Genomic DNA, 25,057 nt, shown 5'->3' with positions numbered 1-25,057 from the left:
CCCCCTCCTTGCTCCCCAGCCTCACTGTGACCCACCAGCTCTGAGGGATAAGGCTGATGCTTTCTCTTTCCACCCTCTCTCCCAGGGAAGCCCACTTGGGTTTTCAAGGCGGCTGCATCTGAGAATCACAGGTGAAGGCCAACAGGGCCATGTTTAAGGTTTCTGTCCTCTCAAGTGTGGAATTCTCAGAGCTCCTAATTAACTAGATTGTTCTATTGTCTCTCCAAATCCAAATAATTCTGCTCCCTTAGAGTATGAAGGAGATAGCAGAATGGAAAATTTTAGTCAATTTTGTGTTTATCTATGCCCAATCAGTTAAGAAATGATTTCCTCCAAGGGCAAACTCACTGATTTTGGTCAGGTTAGAAAGTCACAAGGTATCCCCTAAGGAAGGAGGAATTTCTACAAGGACACAATCCTAGGAACTTCCTATGACATCTCCCTTAAATTGTCTTTGGAGTTTGAATGGATCATTGGGGTCCACAATGTTATGAGTGGAAAGAATTCCATCCTTTCCTTTTTCTTAATTATTTTTGTTGTTTTTGAATTTCGTAATTTTTAATGGAAAGGATGGTGTTTATTGTGTATGACCTTCTGTTTAGAAGCATCACACACTGAAAAACTGTTAAATTTAAGAAATTAACATATACATTACCTCATATTGGTGTCATTTTGTGGTGAGTCATTTAATGTCCACTCTGAATTTTTCAAGAATACAAATCATTAGTGAGAGTCACCACACAAGAGCACTTCTCTTGAACTTAGTCTTCCTGTCTAACTGGACTTTTGTCTCCTGTGACCAGTATTTCTCTCCCAACACCTCCCTCAACTGCTCTAGTTTTCTACTGAGATCAAGTTTTTAAAATTCCATGAGTGAGTAATGACCTACCTGTCCCTGGTTTATCTTTCTTAATATTATATCCTCCAGGTTCATCCACGTTTTCATAAATGACAGGATTTCCTTTTTTATGCCTAAATACCATCGTGTGTGTGTGTGTGTGTGTGTGTGTGTATGTGTGTGTGTGTGTGTGTGTGAGAGAGAGAGAGAGAAAGAAAGAGAGAGATACCCTCCTATATGTGTGTGTGTCTGTGTGTCTGTCTGTCTGTGCACACAGCACGTTTCCTTTATCCTGTATGTATACATACATGGACTCTTAGGTTGATTCCCAATCTTGGTTATCATGAATTGTGCCTCAATAAACATGGGAAAGCACATGTGTTTTTGACATGTTAAATTTATGTCCTGTGGACAAATATCCCATGGTGGGGTTGCTGCATCATTCAGCAATTCTGTGTTTAACTTTCTGAGGGACCTCTGCATTCCCCCCTACTTTGGTTGTTGGTTGTACTGATTTATAACCCAACTGACAGCTGCAGGGCTTTCCTTTTCTCCACATCCCATCAACAGTTATCTTCCACCTTTTGATGAAGCCATTGTCACAGGTGTGAGCCACTGGCTCATGCTGGTCTTGATTTGCATTACCTGGATGCCTGGTGATAGTGGCATTTTCGTGTCTTAATTTAAGCAAAGTCCACTGAGGTCTTTTTCTATTTTTAAATTGGGTTGTTTGTTTTCTAGCCATTGAGTTGCTTTCATTTCTTATAGATTTGGGATATTAACCCTTTACCAGATTCATGATTTGCAAAGGAGCCCTCACATTCTTCAGGTCATCTCCTTGATCTGCTGATTTCCTTTGGGGGTGTTGCAGTTTTCATTTTGTCATAGTCCCACCGGTCTCCTTTCACTTTTGTGGCCACTGCTTTTGAGGTCATATTTTAAAACTCAGCACAGACAGATGCCACAGAGCCTTCCCCCTGTTTTCTTCTAGGAGCTTTGTGCTTTCAGTTCTTAAATTCGGGTTTTCACTCCACTTGGTTTGATTTTTTCTCTATAGTATACAAGTCTAGTTTTGTTCTTCTTCCTGTGAAGTTTTCCCAGCACCAGCTTTTGAATACTTCCTGTTTTCATTGTGTACTCTAAGCACCTTTATCAATAATCAGTTGGCCATAAATGGCTGGATTTGTTTCTGGGTCCTCTGCTCTGTTCCATTGGTCTGTGCATCTATTTTTATTCAGGACCATACTACATTTTAAAAGTTACCAAGGCTTTGTATTATGTGTTGAAATCAAGTGATGTGATTAGACTTCCAATTTCATTCCTTTGGCCCCAGGTTGCTTTAGTGATTGTGATTTTTAAGAGCATTTAAATATTTTTCTATGGAATTGAAAAATATAATCTGTATTTTGATGGGGATTGCATTAAACTTGCAAATCATTCTAGATATTAGGGACACTTTAACAATATTAATTCTTCTAATCCAAGAACATAGCATTCTCTATTTAGTTTTTCACTTCCGTGTTTTTTATCCATGTTTTATGCTTTTCAACACAGAGATCTTTCCCCTTTCCTACAGACCATTTGTACTTATTATTTTATAGTTATTTTTTTCTTGGTTTCTTTCCAGGCACTTCACTGCTACTGTATAGAAATGCTACCAATTGGTGGATATTAGCCTTGTATTCTGTAACTTGACTGGATTCATATATTCATTCTTTCAGTGGATCTCTTGAGCTTTCTGCACATGAAATCTTGTCATCTGCACACAGGATAATTTATCATCCCCCCCCCCAAATTTTAATGGATTTTCTTTCTTTACTTCCTTCTGGAGTTGTGTTCAGTGGTGGTGGCAAGTGTGGGTATCCATGTATTGGTCTGGAAATGACAGGAAAAGCTTTCACCTCCTCCTGTTCAAGTATGTGTTACTTACGGTTCATCTATATTGCATTTCTTGCATTGAGGTACATTCCTCCTGTATCTCATTTTGGGGGGTTTCCATCCTAATGCATGTGAATTTTTTCAAATGCATTTACCTCTATTAAAAATGGTCATGTCATTAAAGTGTGAAATATGATATATCAAGAACTATGTAATGTTTTGAACAACCAACAATAAAAATTAATTTAAAAAATGGTCATGTGGTTTTTGGTCTTTTAGGCTATCATTATCATTTACAATGTAGATTTCATAGACTTCATTCTGCAGTACCTCCTCTTGCCTTAACCTCCTCCTCCCACTAATCCCTTTTCTCAACCCCTCCCATTTCCAAAAGAGCTCCCTTCTACTTTTTTTCCCTCTCTAGCTTCTATATATGATTGAAAAACATATAACCCTTGACTTTCCAAATCTGGCATATTTCACTTAACATGATGCTCTTCAGTTCCATTCAAGTCCCTTAAAATGGCTTTATCTCATTCCTCTTTATGACTGAATAAAACTCCATCATGCACATACATTACATTTTCTTTATCCATTTATCCACGGACAGACACCTACATGATTCCATAACTTGGTTACCATGAATTATTGCACTGTACATATCACTATATATGCTGATTTTAGTTTCTTTTGAATTTTTTATTGGTTTATTTTAGTTTTTTTAAATAAATTCCAGTATGTGGTATAGCTGTGTCCTATGGTGGTTCCATTCATAGTTTTTTGGGGAATCTCTGTAGTGATTTCTACAGTGGCTGTGCAAAATTTATACTCCTACCAACAGTGTGAAAGTGTTCTTTCTCCTTACCTCCAAACCAGTGATTATTGTTATTTGCATTCTTAATGATTGTCATTTTAACAGGAGTGAGATTAAGTAGTAGAGTAGCAAAGATTTTCTCTCATTCTGAAGATTCTCTCTTCACATTCTTAATTATTTCCCTTGCTGTGTAAAAGCTTTTTCATTTGATGCCATCCTGTTTATTAATTGTAGATATTATTTCTTTTAGGGTTCTAATGAACCATATGTTGGAGCACTGAGCCTGTGTTTTCTTCTGGGAGTTGTAAAGTCTCTGGTCTAACTCCTAGATCTCCCATTCATTCTGAGTTGACTTTTGTGCAGGTGAGAGATAGGGATCCGGTTTCATTCTTCTATGTACAGATTTCCAGTTTTCCCAGCACCTTTTGTAACAAGGGCTCTCTTGTTTGCCTTTGTCAAGGTCAGATGACTTTATCTGCCTGGGTTTGTTTCTGTCTTCTCTTCCCTTGGTCTGCATGTATATTCTTAGGCCAGGACCTGGCTGCTTTTGTCATGATAGTCTTGCGATATAATTTGAAGTCAGGTATTGGGATACCTCAAACATTGCTCATTTTGCTCATAATTGCTTGGGGAATTCTGGGTCTTTCATTCTTTCTTATGAATTTTAGCACTTTTTTGGACACCATCGTACAAGCATGAGCTCTGATTTCCCACAATTCAGTCCTCAGTACTTCTCTTCCCCCCCCCATCTCATTCCTTCCTTTGTTCCCTTTCCTCTACCTATTGGTTTTTGTTTTATTTTAAAATTAATGAAGTATAGATATACATAAAGGTAAAATTCAGTGAGGGAGAGGCAGGCAGGGCTGGAAAAGGGAAGAACGGGGGATGGAACTGACCAAACCTTCCTGTGTGCATGTACATCTTCTTCTGAGAAATGTCCATTCAGGTCCTTAGCCCACTTTTAAAGAAGCTGTTTGTTTTCTCACTATTGAGTTGTTTGATTTCTGTCTATTTTCTCTATTTCTCTATAATCTGGTTATGATCTCCAAGTATATTCTCCCATTCTGGAGACTGTGTTTTCACTCTGTGGGTCGATTCTTTCGCTCTGTGGCAATTGCTAGATGGGATGCAACCTCATTTTATTATTTTTGCTTCTGCTGTCAAAATGTTTGCTTATATTAAACAATCATTACCCAAATGCATCATGTAGCTTTATCCTATAAATCCTTTTAGTACTTTAAGAGTTTCATATGTCTTTCATTCATTTTGATTTGTGTGCATGTATAGTGTGATGTACAGTCTGATATACCTCTTCTCATATGGAAATACAATATTCCTAGCACAATTGACTGGAGAGATGATCTCTTCCCACTGCGTGTTAATGTCAAATTGTCAAAATCAATTAACCACAAATTGAACTGTGGTTATGTTTATAGACTATGTTTTGCATCTTTATACATTTATGTTTGCATCTTTATACATTTCCATTCTTCTCTGTTTCTTCGTTTTATGCTCCTAATATGCTTCATTTTCTTTTTGATGACTTTTGAGGCATAGAGATTCTGATTTTGATAAGTTCCAACATAATTATTTTTTGCTTTATTTCTCATTTGTTTAATGTAGGATATAAAAATCCATTGCAGAATCTAAGATAATGAAGACATTACTCTGTTTTCTTCTAAGAATTTTTATGATTTTAACCATTACACTAAAACTATTGAACATTTTTGAGTTAATTTTTGTATATGTTGTGCCTTCCAATTAGGAGTCTTCTAGCCAACAAAGCAGGCTTTCAGAAGTGGAGGAGACTTTACACCAAAACAGGAGTCAAAGAGTTCATCACCACCAGATGTCCCTTAAGAAATGCTCAAGAGAGTTATTCAAGCTGAACGAGAGCCCACTAATGAGTAAAACAAAAACATATGGAAGTGTATAAAACTCACGAGTAAAACAGTCAAATTCAGAATATTCTAATACTGTCCACAGTGGTATATAAATCACAGAGATTTTTAGTACGATACTTAAAAGACTAAACTATTAACATACTAGGAACAATAATATGTTAAGCAAATGAAATATAAAAATACAGCCTCCATTTATGAACACATCAAATGAACCCATTTTTATATATAATTATAATGCAATAATAAACCAAGACACACAGGAGCAAGCGAGAGAAAGAAAACACACTGGGGGTTAAAATGGAGCAAACTGAGCTTTATGTATGTGTTAATGTGTTATAATGAACTCCACTATTATATATAACTACAATGTAATAATAAAGAAGACACAAATTGGAAAACTGGTGTATAAAAATGTTCAGTATTGATAATCATCCAAGTAATGCAACAAAACCACAATGAGAAGTCATCTTGCACCAGTTAGAATTGATACTCATTATAAAAACCAAAAATAGCTGGTGTTGGTGAGGACTCACTGAGCACCATTGGCAGAAAAGTAAATTAGTACAGCCATTAGGGGAAACAGTATGAAGATTCATCAAAAAAATTAAAAATAGAATTACCATATGATCCAACAACATCACCAATGCATTTATATACAAATGATATGGAATCAGTATGTCAAGACACATGCCCAGCCCCACCATTACTCACAATATCCAAGACATGAAATCAACCCAAATGCTCATCATCAGATGATCAGAGAAAGAATACATGGTCTATATACACAGTGGGATCCACAGAAAAGTAAAACGGAAGTTCCATGCTTTACTACAACATGGAACCTGGAGGACTTCATGTTTAGAAAAAGAGCCAAACATAGAAAGGCAAACACTGCATGAACTCACACATAGGTGAACTCTTAATAAGTCTGACTTGTAGGCACAGAATGAAGTGGTGACTACCAGAAGCTGCAAGGAGGTGACTTAGGTGGCTTGGTAAAGAACATGAAATCTCTGGGAGAAAGGAGAAATAACTTCACAAAATATATTGCAAATCCCAGTGAAAAAAAAAGTGGAAAGAAAACATACAGAATGGGGCAAGTGCTGTCAAAACACTCACCAAAAAGGGGCAAGTATCCAAAATATATTCAAGTCAAAGACAAAAATATGAGCTACATAATTACAGAAGAGCAAAAGATTGAAAAGCTATTTCTCCATGGAAGACCACCAGTCTCCAACAAGCATAAGCAAAGGTGCCCTGTCGGTCACAGAGAAATTCACATCAGAGGCACAGCGATACTCCACTTCTCAGCCACTAGGAGGCTATGATAGTAATTTTTTCATTATTGTCAAAACAGAACCTTTATTAGTTTTCATCAGACAGTGTTTGCTTTACAGAAGAAATTGTAATAACTACGTATAAAGAGTAATCATATTTAGGAAATCATCATTTTTTAAAAAAATGTGAGCATTGGGCTGGAGATACAGCTCAGTTGGTAGCATGCTTGCCTTGCATGCATAAGGCCCTGGGTTCAATTCCCAGCAACACACACACACAAATGAGCATTACCTATGTTTAATTTTAATATTAGTATGATAATAGTAAAGCAGTATTATCATTGTTATCCTATTCTTATTAGTTATATAAGCACAATGATACACCCTGATAGAATCACAAAAGCATGAATACAACCCACTCCAATTCAGTGCCCCCCAACTCCCCTCCCTCTACTCCACCTCTTCAATCCATTTATACTTGTTGTTGTTTTTTTTTTTTCTTTTTAATTAGTGACCTGTGGATGTTCCCAGGTCTAGGACTCGCCATGCCACATCCATGCTTGCACATACAAAATTTGTGTCAGAATCATTCCACTGTTCTTCCTTTTCCCCATCCTTTCTTCATCCTCCTCAATTGGCATCATCTCCTCTACTGATATTTCCTCTGTTTTGATGAAACTTTCTCTCCCTTTGTTTTTGTAGCTGTAATTCACTTGCAGGTCAGCATGGGAAAAGAAAGAAGAAGAAGAAGCATAGCAAGCGAAGCAGCAGCAGAAAAAAAGTCCTTTATTGTGTACAAGCAATCTTTTTATAGTATTGTGAACAAAGAAGGCAGCCTTCCAACATCAATAAATCAGGTCTTTCAGCTAATTAAACATAGCATACAGAAGTTTTACTTTCTAATCAGAAGTGACCCGCTTCTCATGGCTAATCTACTTTCGGCCCGGAGTATGTTGAGCTCTGCTCTTTGTTAAGAACAGATAACAAAAATTTTCTCAGCGCCCTCCTAGCCCACTTGGCAGAACATCCCGTTTGCAGGCAAGTCCTCCCAAGGACAGCAAACACCTCGTTTTCAAGCATGTCCGCTGTTACCTATCTATACCTTGACAGAATATCCCGTTTGCAGGCAGACTCCATCAAGGACAGTAATAGTAACACAGTCACATCTGATTCTCTACAGTTTTTAAGAAAAAAATATTGGCAACCTGATGTTATAACTTGAGATATTGTAATGAATGTAAAATATGTCAGCCACTCTTAAAAACATTTTGGTGAGTTCTCAAAAATGTGATTATGTAAATATCCCAGGATCCGGTCATCTCACTCCTAGGAATATTCTCCAAAGGATTGAAAAAAAAATGGTTAAACAAATAAATGTACATGCGGGCTGATAGCAGTATTATCTAAAACATGTAACAGATGGATATTACCCAAGTGTACACCAATGGGTGAATAAATGAGCAACTTCTGTATGTACATATAGTAGAATATAACTCAGCCACAAGAAGGAAAGTCTCAAATTAACTTTAACCAGTGAAACAGTCCAAAAGGAGGAAGGAGGGAATGAGGGAGAAAAGACAGAAACCAAAAAAGGAAAGAAAGTAAACATCAGGAGTCAAAATGGATGTATTCATATCTGAGACTTCCTCTTGGCTATCACCATGAATCAAATGGCCAAACCACGTTCAAGGTATATTCTGTTATGTCAAAAATCCAATCAATGTTTTTATGAAAACTAAGGACACTGAAAGGTTAGAATCAATCTTGATTGCACAGTCTCCTCTGCTCAGGAATGAGGCAAATGAGAGGAAATATCTCAAAGACATGTATGGAAGAATAAATGAAGTTACATGTCTAAAAGCAACAAGCACGGTTTTCATATGGTAACCAATTTGCCATGATGATGGTATAATTATCATTCCATTTCTACCAAGGAAAACAAGAACACAATCAAGTTAAGGTGAACAGTATTAACATTCAAGAAGATAATTTTAAGACAGTACTTTATTTTAATAGACCCTTAGTTGTGCATATTTAGGTGCCAAATGTGATGGATATTTTGATACAAGTACACATTGCAGAATCATCAAATGAGGGTAATTAACATATACATCACAGAAAATACACATTATTTTTTGTGGCTAGAACATTGAAAATCATGAAGGGGATAATTTTTGAGGAAATCATGTCAGCCTTGACACATTAAGTGCTTTAAACATCCAGTTAGGTCTGTGAGAAGAGGTACAAACCTGTAATCCCAGCTACACTAGTGGCTGACGCAGCAGTTTGAGGACTGCTACACCTTAGCAAGACCCTACCTCAAAATGAAAATTAAGAAGGGCTAAGGATGTAGCTCAGTGATAGAAATTAGAAATATGTGGAATACTTATAAACAAACTTACCAAAAAAATTTACCCTCAAGGATGTACACAAAAGAAATATTTTAAAGGAATTTCTAAAGGAGTTGTTGAAGATAAACAAATAAAATACCATATACACAAAAGCCTTGCCCACTCTGGAAGGACTAGAGTGGGTGTTTTAGGAGGACACTGAAAATCACATCATCTAACATGGGCACACAACTTCCCTTTAGTTCTGAGGATCTACGTTCAGAACTCAGTGATCCTGCAAAGACACGAGGCTGTTCTACTGAGGAGCCTCCCCAGGGCCCCCTTCACATCCTTGTTCCTCAGGCTGTAGATGAAGGGGTTCAGCATGGGGGTGACCACAGTGTACATCACTGAGGCAACAGAGCTTGCCTGGGAAGAGTGGGTCACAAAAGAACTGAGGTAAACCCCAACTCCTGTTCCATAGAACAAGGAGACCACACAGAGGTGGGACCCACAGGTGGAGAAGGCTTTATACTTGCTCTCAATGGAGGACATCCTCATTAAGGAGGAGACAATCTGAGAGTAAGAGAAGAGGATCCCAGTCATAGGAAACACACCCAGCAGGGCACCTGCCACATAGGTGAAGATGTTATTGATGAGGGCATCTGAGCCGGCCACCTTGAGAAGCTGAGCCAGTTCACAGAAGAAATGTGGGATTTCAGTGCCTGTGGAGAAAGTCAGTCGTTTCACCAGTAGAATCTGAATCAGGGCGATCCAGAACATGATGAGCCAACGCATCAGAACCAGGAGGACACAGAGCCGGGGGTTCATGATGACTGTGTAGTTCAGAGGGTGGCAGATGGCCACAAAGCAGTCAAAGGCCATCACAGTCAGTAAAAAATTATCCACTCCAAGAAAAATAATGTAAAAGTACACTTGAGAGAGGCATTCTCGGTAGGAGATGTCTTTGCTGTGTGCCTGGATGTTCACTAGCATCTTGGGGATGGTGGTAGAAGTGAAACAGATTTCCACAAACGACAGGTTGGAGAGGAAGAAGTACATTGGGGTGTGGAGGTGGGAGTCAGAGCTGACAGCCAGGATGATGAGCAGGTTCCCAAGCACTGTGACCAGGTACATGCACAGGAATAGTCCAAAGAGGATGGACTGCAGGTCTGGGTCCTCTGAGAGGCCTAGGAGGAGGAAGTGGGATAGGGCTGTGTGGTTCTCTGCTTCCATGTAGCTATTGTATCTTCTGAGTAAAAGAGGAGGGGGAAAGCAACATTCAAAGATCACTCACCTGGGACCTCATGTAGGTACCACTTTACAATATTATTCTTGGATGGACGTTCTTTACCCTGCCGAGTTCTGCCCATGATTGTGATTGATGGAACAAGTGGTACTCCATTTCCAAGTTAAACGTGTATAATTGTCCTGCCTTTATTCAATTTAGCAGAGAACTCTCTTACATCATCCACTCAATCATTTTAGCTCTACTCTTTGAATTAATCAACATAAGTAATTATCTTCTGCAATAAGTCTCATCCAAAATAAGTGAGGACATTTTAGACCATTGCCTTAATTATCCCACGATGTTCATTCTATTATCTCCATAATATGGATTGAGCATGAATTTTCAGATCCACTCTTATTATATGGCTTGAGACTTCCTAGGAATATGAGTTGGTTCTCAGTACCTTATTTATATTATTTTTAAATATAATACTATCATCACTTCTTTGATTGTGGAATGCAAAAATGCTTTATTTCATGATATAATTCCAATAAATCAAAGTTGTGACTTATATAATTATTACTGATCATTTTTAAAATCCTCCTCTAGGATAAACACTTTGGATAAACCCCCACAAGGTATAGAAGAGCTATGACTTAGAAATTGGCTTCTTGAGGACTGGGGTTGTGGCTCAGTGGCAGAGTACTTGCCTCGCACATGTGAGGCACTGGGTTCGATCCTCAGCACCACATAAAAATGAGTAAACAAAATAAAGATATTGCATTCATCTATAGCTAAAAATATATTTTTTTAAATTGGCTTCTTGAATCAAACACTTTGGAAAAGAGTTTGAGTCCACCTGTTTATAGTATGTGTGATCTTAAGAAAGGGTTTTAAACTCTCTTAGCTGAAATTACTTCACCTCTCCAGGAGGGATTGAAAATGTTCACTAAGTAGTGTGGTTGAAGAAGAAACTTCAGTAAGATAAGGATTATCATTTTTCTGCTACAGTTCCTGGGGCATGCAGAAGGCATTTTATAAATGTGAGATTTCACAGTTTACTTCATGATAAATGTGTCATCAATATCCCTCTTAACCTGTGGCAGCCCTCAAGCCCAGACTTGTGATCACTATCAACACAGTAAGTAGGTCTCTTACCTCTTTTGGCCTCCACAGAGAATTTTTAGTAATGAAGATCCTGCAGCTCCTTCCTTCAGACAAAGATGCCTCCATGATGGATTCTTCCAAGAAGAAGAAAAACACAGGGACCACACAGATGAGTGGAGAGAACAAAGGCACCTGCCACTGAAATCGCATGCAAGGGGTGTGTGATTGTGTGTGCCCCTGTGCCCACCTGGTGAGTGGTATGCATTGTGTCAAAATTGCAGTTAACTGTCAAAACATATTCGATGACCTACATTTCAATGATTCAAGATTGTTCTATACAAACCATCTAAAATCTTAAAGACATATGTAAGTCTTGAAAATGATAATATTTTTATGATTAAAAAAATGATCAACAGAATATTTTATTAAATATTTTATTAAAGACAAAAACATCACAAAGAACCAATTTTTTATGGGAAGTGACTATAAGAACCTTCTTTCAAATAGGAATGTGTGGGCTGGAGAGGAAGTAAGGAGAAGAAGACAGTCTAGGCCAAGAGAGCAGAGTGTGCAGCTGCCCATCAGCTGGTGGACTGGGTGGGAGGGTTTGGAGGCCGTTGTGATGGAGAGCAGGAGTGAGGGGCAGTGGGGAGGGGTGCCAGGTCTAATGTCCCTTTACCCTGGTAATTTCATGTTCATTTGTGGCCCTGAAATTGTGACAGCTTTTTCTCACCATTTGCCTTCCCAAGGACTGCGTGACTGCCACAGTGCAGGTGTTGCACAGATACAAATGTTGGATGCACAGTAGACATAAGACCAAACTCTCAACCTTGTCACAAAGGACTTTCCCAAACTTCACATTTCTGAGTATAAATTTAAAAACAAGAGTATGAAAATTAAATAGGGTGCATTCCTATTTTTTTAAGTATTGGGGATGTGGTTCATTGGGAGGGCAGCAGGTTGCTAGCATGCTCAAAGCCTCGGGCTCAATCCCCAGCATTACCACAATATAAAACAAAACAACTCATGATAAACAATTCATAGCAGTTCTGGGAATCAAACTCAGTTTTCCATAATGATGTTTGTAAATATAACTGTTCACAAAAATAGGTGAGTGGAGATAAATTATAACCATAATCACCATACAGAAGGCTATTAGAGAAAATTTAACAGTAATTACTGCTGCTAATTGAACCAGAAAATGTGGATAAACCAAGAAAACAAAGACAATTTCCAATAAAAAAGGATCGTTTTCAAACCAGGCAAAAGGAGATGTTACTTGAAAGCACTAGAGTGTTTGTGCTAAATTCTTGCAAATGCCAAGGAAGTCTGCTCCAACATCATTTGACACTTTCCTGAATATTTTAAGGGACTGGTCATATAAGAAAGGCAATTGGACTGAATGTTGAATATCATAAATGATTATATCTTTTGCAGGAGAATGGATGTATTGGAGAGCAGGGTGTTAAGCAAAATAAGCCTGACTTAGAAACCCAAGGGTCATATGTTTTCTCTCATGTGTGGAAGCCAGAGAGAAAAATGGGAAAAGATCTCATGAAAACAGAAGTGAGAACAGTCAGGTAAATGAAGCAGACAAGGAAGGAGGAAGAGGAGCGGAAAAGGCAGAAATGGAACTGATCAAATTACGTTCTGTGCGTGTGTGGAGATGTCGCAACAAGTCCTCCTGTTATGTAGAATTTTTCTGCACCAAAAAAAATTTTAAGAAGAAAAAAATGTATTTTTCATTACATTATTGACACATGCCATTGGGGATACTAAAGTGAGATGATTCCTTAAAAAAAAACAAAAAACTGTTGACCTAATAAGAGCTTTCAGTAAGTCAAGTTTTCATTAAAAGTAAACATGGTATAAAATAAAAAAATAAAATGAATTTTGGAACAAAATCAACATTATTTTGTGTGTAACCTACCTTTGGAGTGTACTTATTGAATAAACAATTACATGTAGGAAATGTAATAGGAGCCGACCGCTTATAGGAACCAGTGGGGGAAAGCTGGAGACTCTCCAGGAAGTAACTGTTATTGGAGAGGGGCTCTAGACTCCAAAGGGTGAGAGAAGGAGACAGAACAGGACCTGGGAAATGCAGATCTCAGTGGGCACTGAGTTTCATCAAAGAACAGGGATTCCCCTTCACAGACTGAAGACATGGGACCTTCCCTTACTGATGTTGAGCAAACCTTTTTGGACCATGTGCATCTGTAGATCTTATGTCCGCTGAAAACTAAAAAATAAACATTAAAAATCTCTCTCTCTCTCTCTCTCTCTCTCTCTCTCTCTCTCACTCACTCTTTCTTTAAAAAAAGTAATATTAGAAAATAGGAAAGCAGTATTCTAAACAAAAGACATGTTCAAAGGTTCTAAGGTGGGAGAGAGTGAGTTGCTGAAGGGAAGCCATATTCTAGAGGCAAAGGCCAGTACCCATGTTCTTTCCTCTTCATCTTCTGGCTCCACCAGCTTCTGTAGGGGCTATCTGAGATAGATAGATAGAAGCTTTCTCTTCTCCAGAATCTGTCCCCGGAAAGTCTGCTTGGGTTTCATGGAGGCTGGATCAGAGAAATACAGGTGAGTTCCACAGGAGCATGTTTACAGTTCCTCTCATCTCAAGAGTCAAATTCTCAGAGGAGCTCATTAAATAAATTGTTCGCTATTCTGTCCATTCTACAGGTAATCCATCTTCCTTGAGAGAGAAAGCATATAGCATTATGGAAATTCACAGTCCATTTTGTGTCTGCGTTGGTAGGCCTTGATGAATTTAGTTCCTCAAGGAGAAATACTTTTTTCTTTGACTTGATTTAAAAGTCGTAATGTGTCCCCTAAGGAAAGATTCATTTCAGCAAGGATCACATCCTAGGAGCATCTCTCCGTGATGTGTCTCCGTGAAGACTCTTTGCAGATTTCATGATCTCTTAGGGTCCACAGTGTTATGGAGGAAAGGAGCCATTTATTTTAAAGTTTTCTGCTTATTTTTCAAGTTCATTTGTAAAAATTGTCAAATAAAATTGTGTGTATTGCAACATGTTTCAGAAGCACATATACAAAGCAGCATGCCTAGATCTAACCAATTATCATTTTTGTTGTGAGAACACTTACATCCAGTCTTTCACAAATACAGCATATCGTCACTAACTACAGTCACCAGACTGGAATTATGTTTCTCCGATGACTACCACCTAATTAATTGCAATCTTCTCTCCTTTAATGAACATTTCCCAACACCACCCTCAACCACCCCAGATGTTTAACCACCAATCTGATCTTTGTTTTTGTGAGATCAACATTTTTAGATTCCACATACATGTGAAATCCTGTGTTATTGATTTTCTGTGCCTGGCTCATTTCACTTAATCTCACATCCTCCAGGTTTATCTGGGTTGTGCAAAATGACAGGATTTCATTTTTCATTCCTGGATAGTATTCCGTGTGTGTGTGTGTGTGTGTGTGCATCACTTTTTTGTTATCAATCCATTGATATGTGCTCAGATTGTCAACAAATATTGGCTCCTGTGAATAGTGTGTCAGTAAACAAGGGGGTGCAGGGGTAGTCTACATGCAGATGTCATTTCCTTTGGATACACACCTAGTCCTGGGATTGCAGATCTTGTAGAGTTCTATTTTACTTTTTGAATGTGCCTCCATATGGGTTTCCATACCAGCTCACTGACATTCTCAGGGCTGCACTAACACACACCCCCAGGAGCAGTTTTGGGGGGTTCCCTTTCCTCCATGTCCTTGCCAACACTGCCCTTTATCCATTTTTATAACAGCCATTATGACTGGAGGGACGTGAGAGCTCAAGGTAGTCTTGATGATCATTTCCCTAATATTTACTGATGTTGAGCAAACGTTTTTGGACCATGTGCATCTGTAGATCTTATAAGAAATGTCTATGCAGGGTTTTCCCAGTTTTTAATCAGATGATCTGTTTTCTTATTGTTGAGTTGTTTAACTTCCTCAAGTATTTGGTGTATTAACCTTCATTGGATGTATAATTTGCAAATATTTTATCCTATTCTGTAGTTTTCTCTTCACTGTTTGGAGTGTTTCCTTCATAGATTACAAATATTTTAGCTCCATGTAATCCACTTCTGCTCTTGCTACCAATGCTTTTGGCATCATACCCCAAAATCTCTGCACCAATGAAAACCATAACATGGTTAAAAAACTATAAATTTGTTACACATATTTTACCAAAATAAGACAGATGAAGAAGTAAGTTTGAGATTCCACTGGAGTCTGGAGCTTGGGAGAGAAGTCTGTGGTGGAGACAGAAATTGAAGACAGTAGGTCACCAACATTTGGGGTAAACTAAGCTCAGTTGAGAACCAGCAAGGCAGAACAATTCCAAGGGCGACAGATTGACGGCATTACTTTCCAAGATATGGCCATAATTTAAAAAGCAATATCTTAGGGAAGACAAAATAATCATGTTTAATTTTGTAACAATGAACTCAGGAACCTTGAAGAACCCCCCAAAGGTGCTATGACCTTGGAGGTCAAATATATTGATTGGGTCTTTATTGGTCTGCATTGATGGGAGAAAATAATTGATTAATTGTACATAGAATAATAAAGTTCCTCCTTAGCAAGGTGGGAGTTAGAAAGACAAGAAGTTGAAACCTACCGATAAACTTGTTCTTCTCATCTATAGGACCCATAAAGCTACCTGACTTTGTGGATCTTGAGGAAAGCCCAAAGCTCTCCATGGATTCTGAGCCCACCCAACACAACAGTGAGCACCATTTTGATTCAATAATCATGTGTAATTATTTTGTAGTGATTACCTCTCAAAAGTCTTTTCCTGAGCTTTTAACACCACCTCTTCTTGGAATGGTTTTGAAATGTCAAAATTAAGATAACCAAGTAGACGAACATTATAGGATTCTACTCCAATGAGTACACGGAATTCTCAAATTCATGGAGATAGAAGTGGAATAGGAGTTACCAGAGGTGGGGGAAATGAAAGAAGGGTTACCTTTAATAGCTATAGAGTTTTAGTTGAGATGATGAAAAAGTTTGGTAAATTGATGGTTATAAAATGGAGTGACTGTGCTTAGGGCCACAGAACTTACTCAAAAAATATTGGTGGATAGCCAGGCACGCTGGTGCACACCTACTCAGGAGGCTGAGGTAGGAGAATTGCTTGAAGCCTAGAGTTTCAAAGCAGCTTGGGCAACATACTGAGAGAGCATTTCAATAAAAATGGTTAAAATTGATCATTGGATGGTTCAATAAGCAAACTGAGATGATGGTCTGATATCCCAGTGGAGCCTGGAGCTTTAGAGAGCAGTTTGTGCTGAAGACAGAGAGAGACAAATGGAGGGCACAAAGACATAGGGCAAAGTCCATGGGTGACGAAGCTACTGATGTTAACTGGAAGGTACAGCTATGAGAGCAAAAGAAATATCAGGGAGGATGTAGAGCATCAGATTGGTCTTGGAACACTTGATTAGAGGTGCTTACAGAGAACTTCTTAAAGGTCAAATGCATGGATTCAGTCTTCATGGGTCTGCACTAGTGGTAGTAAACATTTATTAATTGTTTACAGAGAAAGAGAATTTTCCTGGTGGAGAGTCAGGAGTTGGAAAGGCAGGAGTATCCCAGCCTGAATCCTACCCTGCTGTTCTCATTCTCAGGAACCCCTCATGCTCTCTGACTCACATGACTCTCAAAGAAAGTCCCCAAAGACCACATTAGTCTCCATTCACATCAACACTGGGGTGAGCACCACTTAAATTATTATTGTGTAATCATTCAGTTAGTGACGGCCTCTTACAAATCCCCTCCTGGGCTTTCCACCCCATCCCTTTGGTTAGTGCTTCATGTATTGAGAGGTTTCTGTACTTGATAATCCCCTTTCCCTGTGCTCACTCTCTCCTCACCTAACTCACAGGAAGTCCTCATTTCTGACACAGTAGTTTGCCCTGAGGTCTACAGGGACCATGTGCATCCCCACCATGAGGAAGGGCATTTCCAGTCTTCTGACTCTGGAATGTGCAGTGGCAAAGTCTCGAGTGATGACTTCATGTCAGTGCAGCAGGACGCTCAGAGGCAAGCCTAAGGGAGCCCCTGTGGCACTAACACAGCCCCCAGGGAGAAACTCTGTCTGTGAAATTAAACTCTGTGAAGGGAAGAGCACACTCAGAGCAGCAGCCTAATGGGCCCTGGGAGACGGTTTTGGAGACAGATAAAGAACTCTCTTTAAGTCTCCAGGAGAAGGAGCTTGTTGACTGCAAGGGGTTGAGCAGACCCGAGAAAGGAGACAAACAATTGGAGAAGCAAATGTGCCTCCAACAACTGTCTTTAGGGAGAAGGAGGTGGGAGAAAGTCTCCCTTTCTACCCTGTGGGAGCAGAACTGTGTAAAGACCAGGAAGCTGTTAGAACAGTGAATTGAGTGAGGTGCTCTGAGGATTCTGTAAGGTTGTGAAAAGTTTAAGTCAGCTTCCAGAGTCCCAGGGCACAGCGTCTTTGAACCTAACAAGAGAAGCTGAATGGAAGGTCTCCCTGCGCCTTCTGGGAAAACCCTTGTGGAATCACATTCTGCAATCTTTGTAATGTTTTGAATAACCAATAAAAAAAAAGAAAACCCTTGTGGAAGAGCCAGGGCAGCAGGGGCTTCCATGGGGCCATCTGAAAGAGCACTGCACCCAACAGGACTGCGATCAGGGGACCAGCAGAAGTCAACAGTGCAGGACAACTTTAACTAGACTCAAGCTCTAGGGACACAGAGAACAATGGATCTCAACTCATTGTCAGCAGAGGAGCAGGCTCTGAATCACCTGGGAGCTTGTTAGAGTGCATATTCTTGGCCTCCACCCCAATCTATGCAATCAGAAACTCCAGGGTCAGGAAGCTCTTTGTGTCTAATAAGCCCTCCAGGTAAATCTTATTTCTCCACAGTGAAAATTCAGAACAACTACTGTAGGATTTGCTAAAATGTATGAGGGGCCAGGCACAGTGGTGCATGCTTGTAATCCCAGTCTCTCAGAGGGCTGAGGCAAGAGGCTTGCAAGTTAAAAGTCAGCCTCAGCAAGGCCTGAGCTACTTAGTGAAACTCTGCCTCAAAATAAAAATAGAAAGGGCTGTGGATGTGGCTCAGTGGTTAAGCATCCCTTGATTAAATCCCCATTACCAAAGAAAAGAGGGGTGATGAAGGACCCACACAGTTTTGAGAACGGCAAGGGTCCAAAATACAAATAACAATATATGCTGGCAAGGATGTGGGGGAAAAGGGAGTACTTGCTCACTGTTGGTAGAACTGGAAATAACTACAGACATTCCTCAAAAAGTTAAAAAAATAGATCTACCATATGATCTAGTTATGCAGTTCCTTGTTATTTATCTAGAGAAAATGAAGTCAGCATATTTCAGAGTTATGTTCATACTCATGTTTATTGTAGTACAATTGACAATAGCCAAGTTTTGGGATCAGCCATCTAGGAACTGTCAATAGATGAATGGATAAAGAAAATGGGACACACACACACACACACACACACACACACACACAGCCATAAAGAAAATCTGAATTGTCATTTACAGGAAAATTTGATGGAAATAGAGACTAGAATTTTGAGTAAAATAAGTCAGTTTCAGAAAAGTATTGTATGTTTTCTTTAATCCATGAAAGCTAGGAGCTAACATAAATAAATAAATGGACTCTTTTAAATTAAAAGAGATAATGGACAGGGTAGAGGAAGGAGGACAAGGGGAGAGGGGAGAGGGTGGGGGAACAAAAGTGATCAACTTATGTTTTTCTGTATGCACAAACATGCCACCACAAAACCCACCATTTTGTATAATTGATATTCACCAATAAAAATTTTAACCCTAAAAATAAAATAGATGGCTAGCTGATGTTTGCTGACCCTTATACCAAAATGTCTAAGTAAAAAGTATTCTTTGTTTTTAAATAAGAAATAAATATTATATATACTTACGGTGGAAACAAACTGCTGAGAAATGTGAAGTGTCCTACCCACATAAAATAACTGTGTGAGGTAATGCTTATATTAAGTTTCTAGATTCCACCATTTCAAAATATAAAATACTTCTAACCATTATCCCATACGTGATAGACACATACAATTTTATCTGACAACTTGAAAAATTTAAAAATTGAAAAAAATATTAACAGGAAAAAAAACCTTTTTTTTCCGTTCATAACATTATAAACACCAAATGATCCTTTAAGTCCCTAAATATCCTTCTGAGGAGATAGAGAACAGACAGACTGTTCCTGGGATTGGTTCCTTATAGAAAATTAACCTTGCTTAAAGAAAACCTGATGACTCTAAAATCAAACCAAAGTTAAAACAGTTTCTCTTCAAAGGAAATAAATTCATTTTACCTTATGTTACCTCCATAGACACAAAATTGGCTGAAAAATTGCCACTCTGCCTTCTTGGGGTAAAAGGTACAACAAGGGAGCTGAATTTTTTGGAGGATGGGAAGACAATGCAGTGATTAATGAGGAGCTCTGAAAATTTAAACTTTGAGATTCCGGAAACTATAAACGTGCCCAGTTGCCCCTCAAGTGTAATTCTGTGATCTCAGCCTCAGTTCAAACCTCTGGGGGCTTCCTGGGGACAGATCATGAAGAAGAGAAAGCCTCAGTGATGGTCGTTGGAGAGAATCATTGTGTCCCACTGAGGCTGATGAGTCAGAAGGAGAACAGGAGAGAACCTGGGTACTGGGCTTTGCCTCTAGCACAATGATACTGGGGAAGTCTCCTGTTTGTGCTGTCTGTGGGGTGAATCCCTGTACTTTGGAAGAATTTTAGCTTCTGTTGTCCCTTCCAGCCATTCTGTTTCCTTTTCTTACTCTTTGGATTATAGACCCTCTTTCCAACAAAAGTTATACCCTAGTGAGTCCCAAACTTGTCACCATGCTTTCCAATAAAGTATAGGCTCTGTGACATATGACACATGAGCACATAGTTTCCCACTGAGGACCTATTATGCAGAAAGTATTGTCCACTTTGTTCAAAATTGATTGAAATTTTCCTTATGTTTCCTATTTTTTTATTGACAGATTTGACTTACTGTGATCTCTTGTTAGTGCATATTATTATACTTGTCATTTCACGTTAGGGTCCACAATATCATCTACCAATAATGTCATTGTTTCTGATGTCTTATATAATCAGTCCAATTCCTCTTTTCATATGTCAATCCCTCTAAGTGTTCAGAAAAATATCAAATGCTTTAAGTTTGAGGGAATTGTGTTGGCACGTTCACGAATTTAACACAAATACACTCTAGTGTTTTAATGTAAAAACACCTGTTGACTGTGGTTTAAAAACAACCATTCTGGACTATATTAGGAAAATGTATTTGGTTTCTTTGTTTACCAGTAGATTGGAACAGGCCTTGGGGTTTACCTCAGTTCTGCTGGGACCCATTCTCCCCTGGAAAGCACAATTGTGACAGTGATGTACACTGTGGTCACCCCCATGATGGACCCCTTCATCTATAGCCTGAGGAAGAAGGATATGAAGGTAACCTGGGGAGACTCTTCAGCAGAGCAACCTCTTGTCCTTGATGGATGGTGTGTAACCTTAAGGCTAATGTGATATCCTAGCTCTTTTTCTCCCCTAAATGGCATGCTCGGTCACTTATATTCTCAAAGCACCTATGACTTTTCTTCTACACCTTTTTTTTCCTCCTAAACTGCATCTGTATTTCCTTATAACTTTTCTACCCCATATGTGGTTCTTAAAATTTCAAGTTTGGAATGTTTTCTTACACACCAGACTGTGATTTTCAGCATGATTTAAAACATATATATTGTGTGCTGAGATGGTGTTCTAAAAAAATTGCTTGAGGGGATAGGGCTGTAGCTCAGTGATAAAGCACTTGCTTGGCATGTGTGAGGCCCTGGGTTCAATTCTCAGCACAAGAAAGAAAGAAAGAAAGAAAGAAAGAAAGAAAGAAAGAAAGAAAGAAAGAAAGAAAGTTCCATTAACAAGTAAAAAATATTTTTTAAAAACTATTACTTTATGATTAACGTTCTTCACCTTGATATGCTTGTTGTATTCCATGGAGAAATGGAATGAAAATCCAAGTGCTTACCAGTTCAGGACTCATCATTTCACATATAGAACTTTATTTAATCCCAAAAATATTTATTTGAGGTATTTTCTTTCATTCGGTTTCTGAAAGGAAGATCCTGAGGTTGGGGTCCACAGTAACCTGGAACCTGGGTCAATCCCACCCTGTGACTTTTGCTACTCTACTTTGTAAGAACATTTTCATTGTATGAATTTTTATGTGTGTGTATCATTGCTCTTATTGATAGACATCAATCTTTTCCAGAGAATAAATATGATTTCTATTTTTTAAATGTTCTAGCTCTTATTTTGTGGCCTAAGGTATCATCTATTCTGAAGAGTGTCTCCTGGGCCATGGAGAAGAATGTGAATTCTGTAGCTCTTGGACAAAGGGTTCTATAAATATCTGCAAGTTCCCTGGTTCTATGCCATGTTTTAATCTACAAGTTTCTGTGCTGTTTTTTTGCCTGAATGATCTATTCATTGATGAAAGTGTGGTGTTGAAGTTCCTCATTAGCTAAGATATGTTATTACTGTATTGGTGTACATCTTTCCATATATATATATATATATATATATATATATATAATATTTATATATTATTTATAATATTATATATAATATTTGCTTTTCATAGTTGGGTGGTGCTGTGTTGGCTGTCTTTTTACTTATGAATCATTGATCATTTGCTGAGTTGATTCTTCCATCATAATAATAATAATACTTACCTTCTTTGTCTCTTCTTACAGTTTTTGGCTTAATGACTCTTTTATCTGACATGAGTATAATTAGTCCTGTGTACCATAAGCTTCTATGGGTGTGGGATAGCTTTTCTTTTCCCTTCCTTTTCAATCTCTTGTGTCTTTTCGATGGATGAACCTAGAAGCAGTTAACCACTGAGCCACATACCCAGCTCTTTTTATCTTAAGACAGGATCTCCCTAAGTTGCTTAGAGCCTCACTAAGTTGATGAGGCTGGCTTTGAAACTGTAATCCTCCTGCCTCACCCTCCCAGGTCCCTGGAATTACAGGTGTGTGCCAACATACCCAGCTCAATCTCTTGTGTCTTTACCAGTAAGATGAGATTCTTTGGTTTTGGAAGAGGGTTGTCCATCCAGCCAGTTTATATGCTTCTTTTTTATCCATTCAGCCAATCTATATTGTGTGTGTGTGTTTTGCTGTGGACTGAACCCAGGACCTTGAACATGTTAGAAAAGTGTCTATCACTGAGATACATCTCTAAACCCTATTTTTTTTTGAGACAGGGCCTCACTAGACTGGCCTCAAATTTGCTGGCCTCCTGCCTAGCCTCCTGAGTAGCTGGAATTACTCATATGCACCTCTATACCTGGATCAATTCATATCTTTTAAAGGAGGAACATAATTTATTTGCATTCATAGAAGTAGAAGACAAAAGCAAATGATCTTTTAATAGTCAGGGTTTTCTCTTCTCATCAGGAAGCTTGATTGTACTCTGCATTTTCATTATAAAGTTTCAGAGATGGTAATATAAAATTCCACTTACTTTTTTTAATTTAAACATAAAATTTACATATTTATGGGTTAAAATATGATATTTTGATATATATCGTGTAATGTCCAAATAAGGGTAAACATATCATACATTTATCACTATTTTGTAGTAAAATCCTTTCTTTGATGTTTTACTATTATTTGAAAAAAATCAACTTGTGTCTTTTTCTTCTGCAAATGTTTTGAATGAACTATATAAATAAAGAAAAATTATCCAATCTGTGAAAAGAAGCTGAGGCAATTTTGTTTGTGCAATTCAGATTTTTTTGTCTCTAAAGAGACTCCTGTTTTATTCTTCAAACTACTGTGGTTTGGGATTTGGGGCATTGTGATTTATGTTTTTTTTTAGTTTTATTGATTTTATTTTTTGAATACACGACAGCAGGATACATTACAATTCTTATTTCACATATAGAGCACAATTTTTCATATCTTTGTAAATAGAGTATGTTCACACCAATTCATGCCTTTATACATGTACTTTGTCTTTTTTGCATTACAATTCTCATTACACACATATACCACAAAATATTTATATCTCTGTTTATATATAAAGTATGTTGACACCTAATTCGAGTCTTCATATATGTACTTTGGATAATTATGTCCATCACATTTCACTTCCCTTGCTAAACCTCTGCCCCCTCCCTTTATGTTTTATGACAGTATAGATAACAACCAATTCTAGATTTTTTCAAAGTGATATGTGTTGGTATAGTATAAAGTCCTGATCTTTACACAGTCATTGTTAAGTTTCTACTCCCTCCAAATATTCCACAACAAGTATCTAACCAAAGGGCCAGCCAGGGTTGCAGCCATCTCATGGCTCAACTGGAGAAGATCTGGTTTTAAGACAACTTACCTGGTCACAAGGAGGATTTGGTTCCTTTCAGAATGATGGAAAGAGGCCTCTCTAGTTCCTTTCTACAGGAACACATGGGGAAGCTCAGAATATGGCAGGTAGCTTCTGTTGGTAGAAGTAAGTAGGTGACAGACCCAAAAGGGCCAGGCCCATTTCATTTACTATTGGTCTCTAAGCACCCCCAAGATGGTGGAGATGTCCCTCTTCTTTCCAGTATGGCCCCCCTACCCATCAAGCCAGTAGCTTCTCAGTCAGATTTCCCCACAGAACACCTGGCAGATGGGCACACCTGCCTCTCCTCTATACCAGATCTTTGTATAGACTCACCAGGTGATTCCAACAAAACCAGCCTTGACTAGCAAGGTAGCCTCTGGGCATCACTTGCCTATATAGGTATGTGAGAAGCAAAGCAATTTTTAAAGAAAACATGAATGAACTTTGAAAGGGGATATAACTTTTAAATATATATATATTTATTGTTCAGAAATTACAGAGGCTACCTGGATACGCTGATTTAGTCATGATGTTTACGATGACAAGGATTTCAAATACTCACACAATTCCATTAAAGACAAAGCAAAGGTAGCAATTTTGAGATATGAAACATGGAGTGGAAGCCAAGTTATGAAGGTACAAAAGTAATGTGAACAAAACGGTTGGCTTTCCAGGTCTAGATGATTGGTTTTTCCAACCCGAACTAAAAAAAAAACAAAGGAATTGACAACAAAACTAGATTGCTGTGTTCTGCAGCCTCTGTAAGACACTCTTTATGTTCCTGTTCCTCAGTCTACAGTGAGGCGATTCAGCATAGGGATGACCACAGTGCACACCAAAGAGAACACAGCTGTTGTTCTAGGGGTTTTGATACAGCTGATGCAAGGCACTCCCCAATATTGTTTTACAAAATAAGCAAACAACTGAGAGGTGAGACCCACAGGTGGAGAAGACTCTGTCCTACAATCTGCCAGAAACCCCCAAAGGAAGGACATAGTGACTAACAGGTCCCATCCTGGAGTGACAGGAAAGTGAAATGGATGTTTGTGTGGCAAAGGAGACAGCCTGGCAGGACTGTCCAGCCAGATATCCTGTGTCTCTTCTCAGCTCAATTCAAACATGGGTTAAGCTCAAACAACCTACACACCTAACACAAGTTACATAAAAATGGGCTCTTTGTGTTCCCTAAAATAAAATATGGTGGCACATATATCTTGTGA

The 25,057-nt window shown here is 38.5% G+C and overlaps 1 protein-coding gene across 1 annotated transcript; it reads right to left on the bottom strand.

Moving 5' to 3' along the window:
* Positions 1 to 9,320: 9,320 nt before the first annotated feature.
* LOC143401055 (olfactory receptor 7D4-like) lies at positions 9,321 to 10,277 on the bottom strand. The gene has a single exon (XM_076858051.2). The coding sequence runs from the start codon at positions 10,275 to 10,277 to the stop codon at positions 9,321 to 9,323; it is 957 nt and encodes a 318-aa protein (XP_076714166.2).
* Positions 10,278 to 25,057: the final 14,780 nt, after the last annotated feature.

The sequence above is a fragment of the Callospermophilus lateralis genome, chromosome 1, assembly GCF_048772815.1.
Source record: "Callospermophilus lateralis isolate mCalLat2 chromosome 1, mCalLat2.hap1, whole genome shotgun sequence".
In the NCBI taxonomy this organism is placed as follows: Eukaryota; Metazoa; Chordata; class Mammalia; order Rodentia; family Sciuridae; genus Callospermophilus; species Callospermophilus lateralis.
Note: the sequence above shows the minus strand (reverse complement) of the source record. Positions and strands in the feature narration are given on the sequence as shown.

Bases quoted from the DNA above. Each gene is read 5' to 3' on its own strand.
- LOC143401055 (XM_076858051.2), bottom strand. From the start codon at position 10,277: ATGGAAGCAGAGAACCACACAGCCCTATCCCACTTCCTCCTCCTAGGC.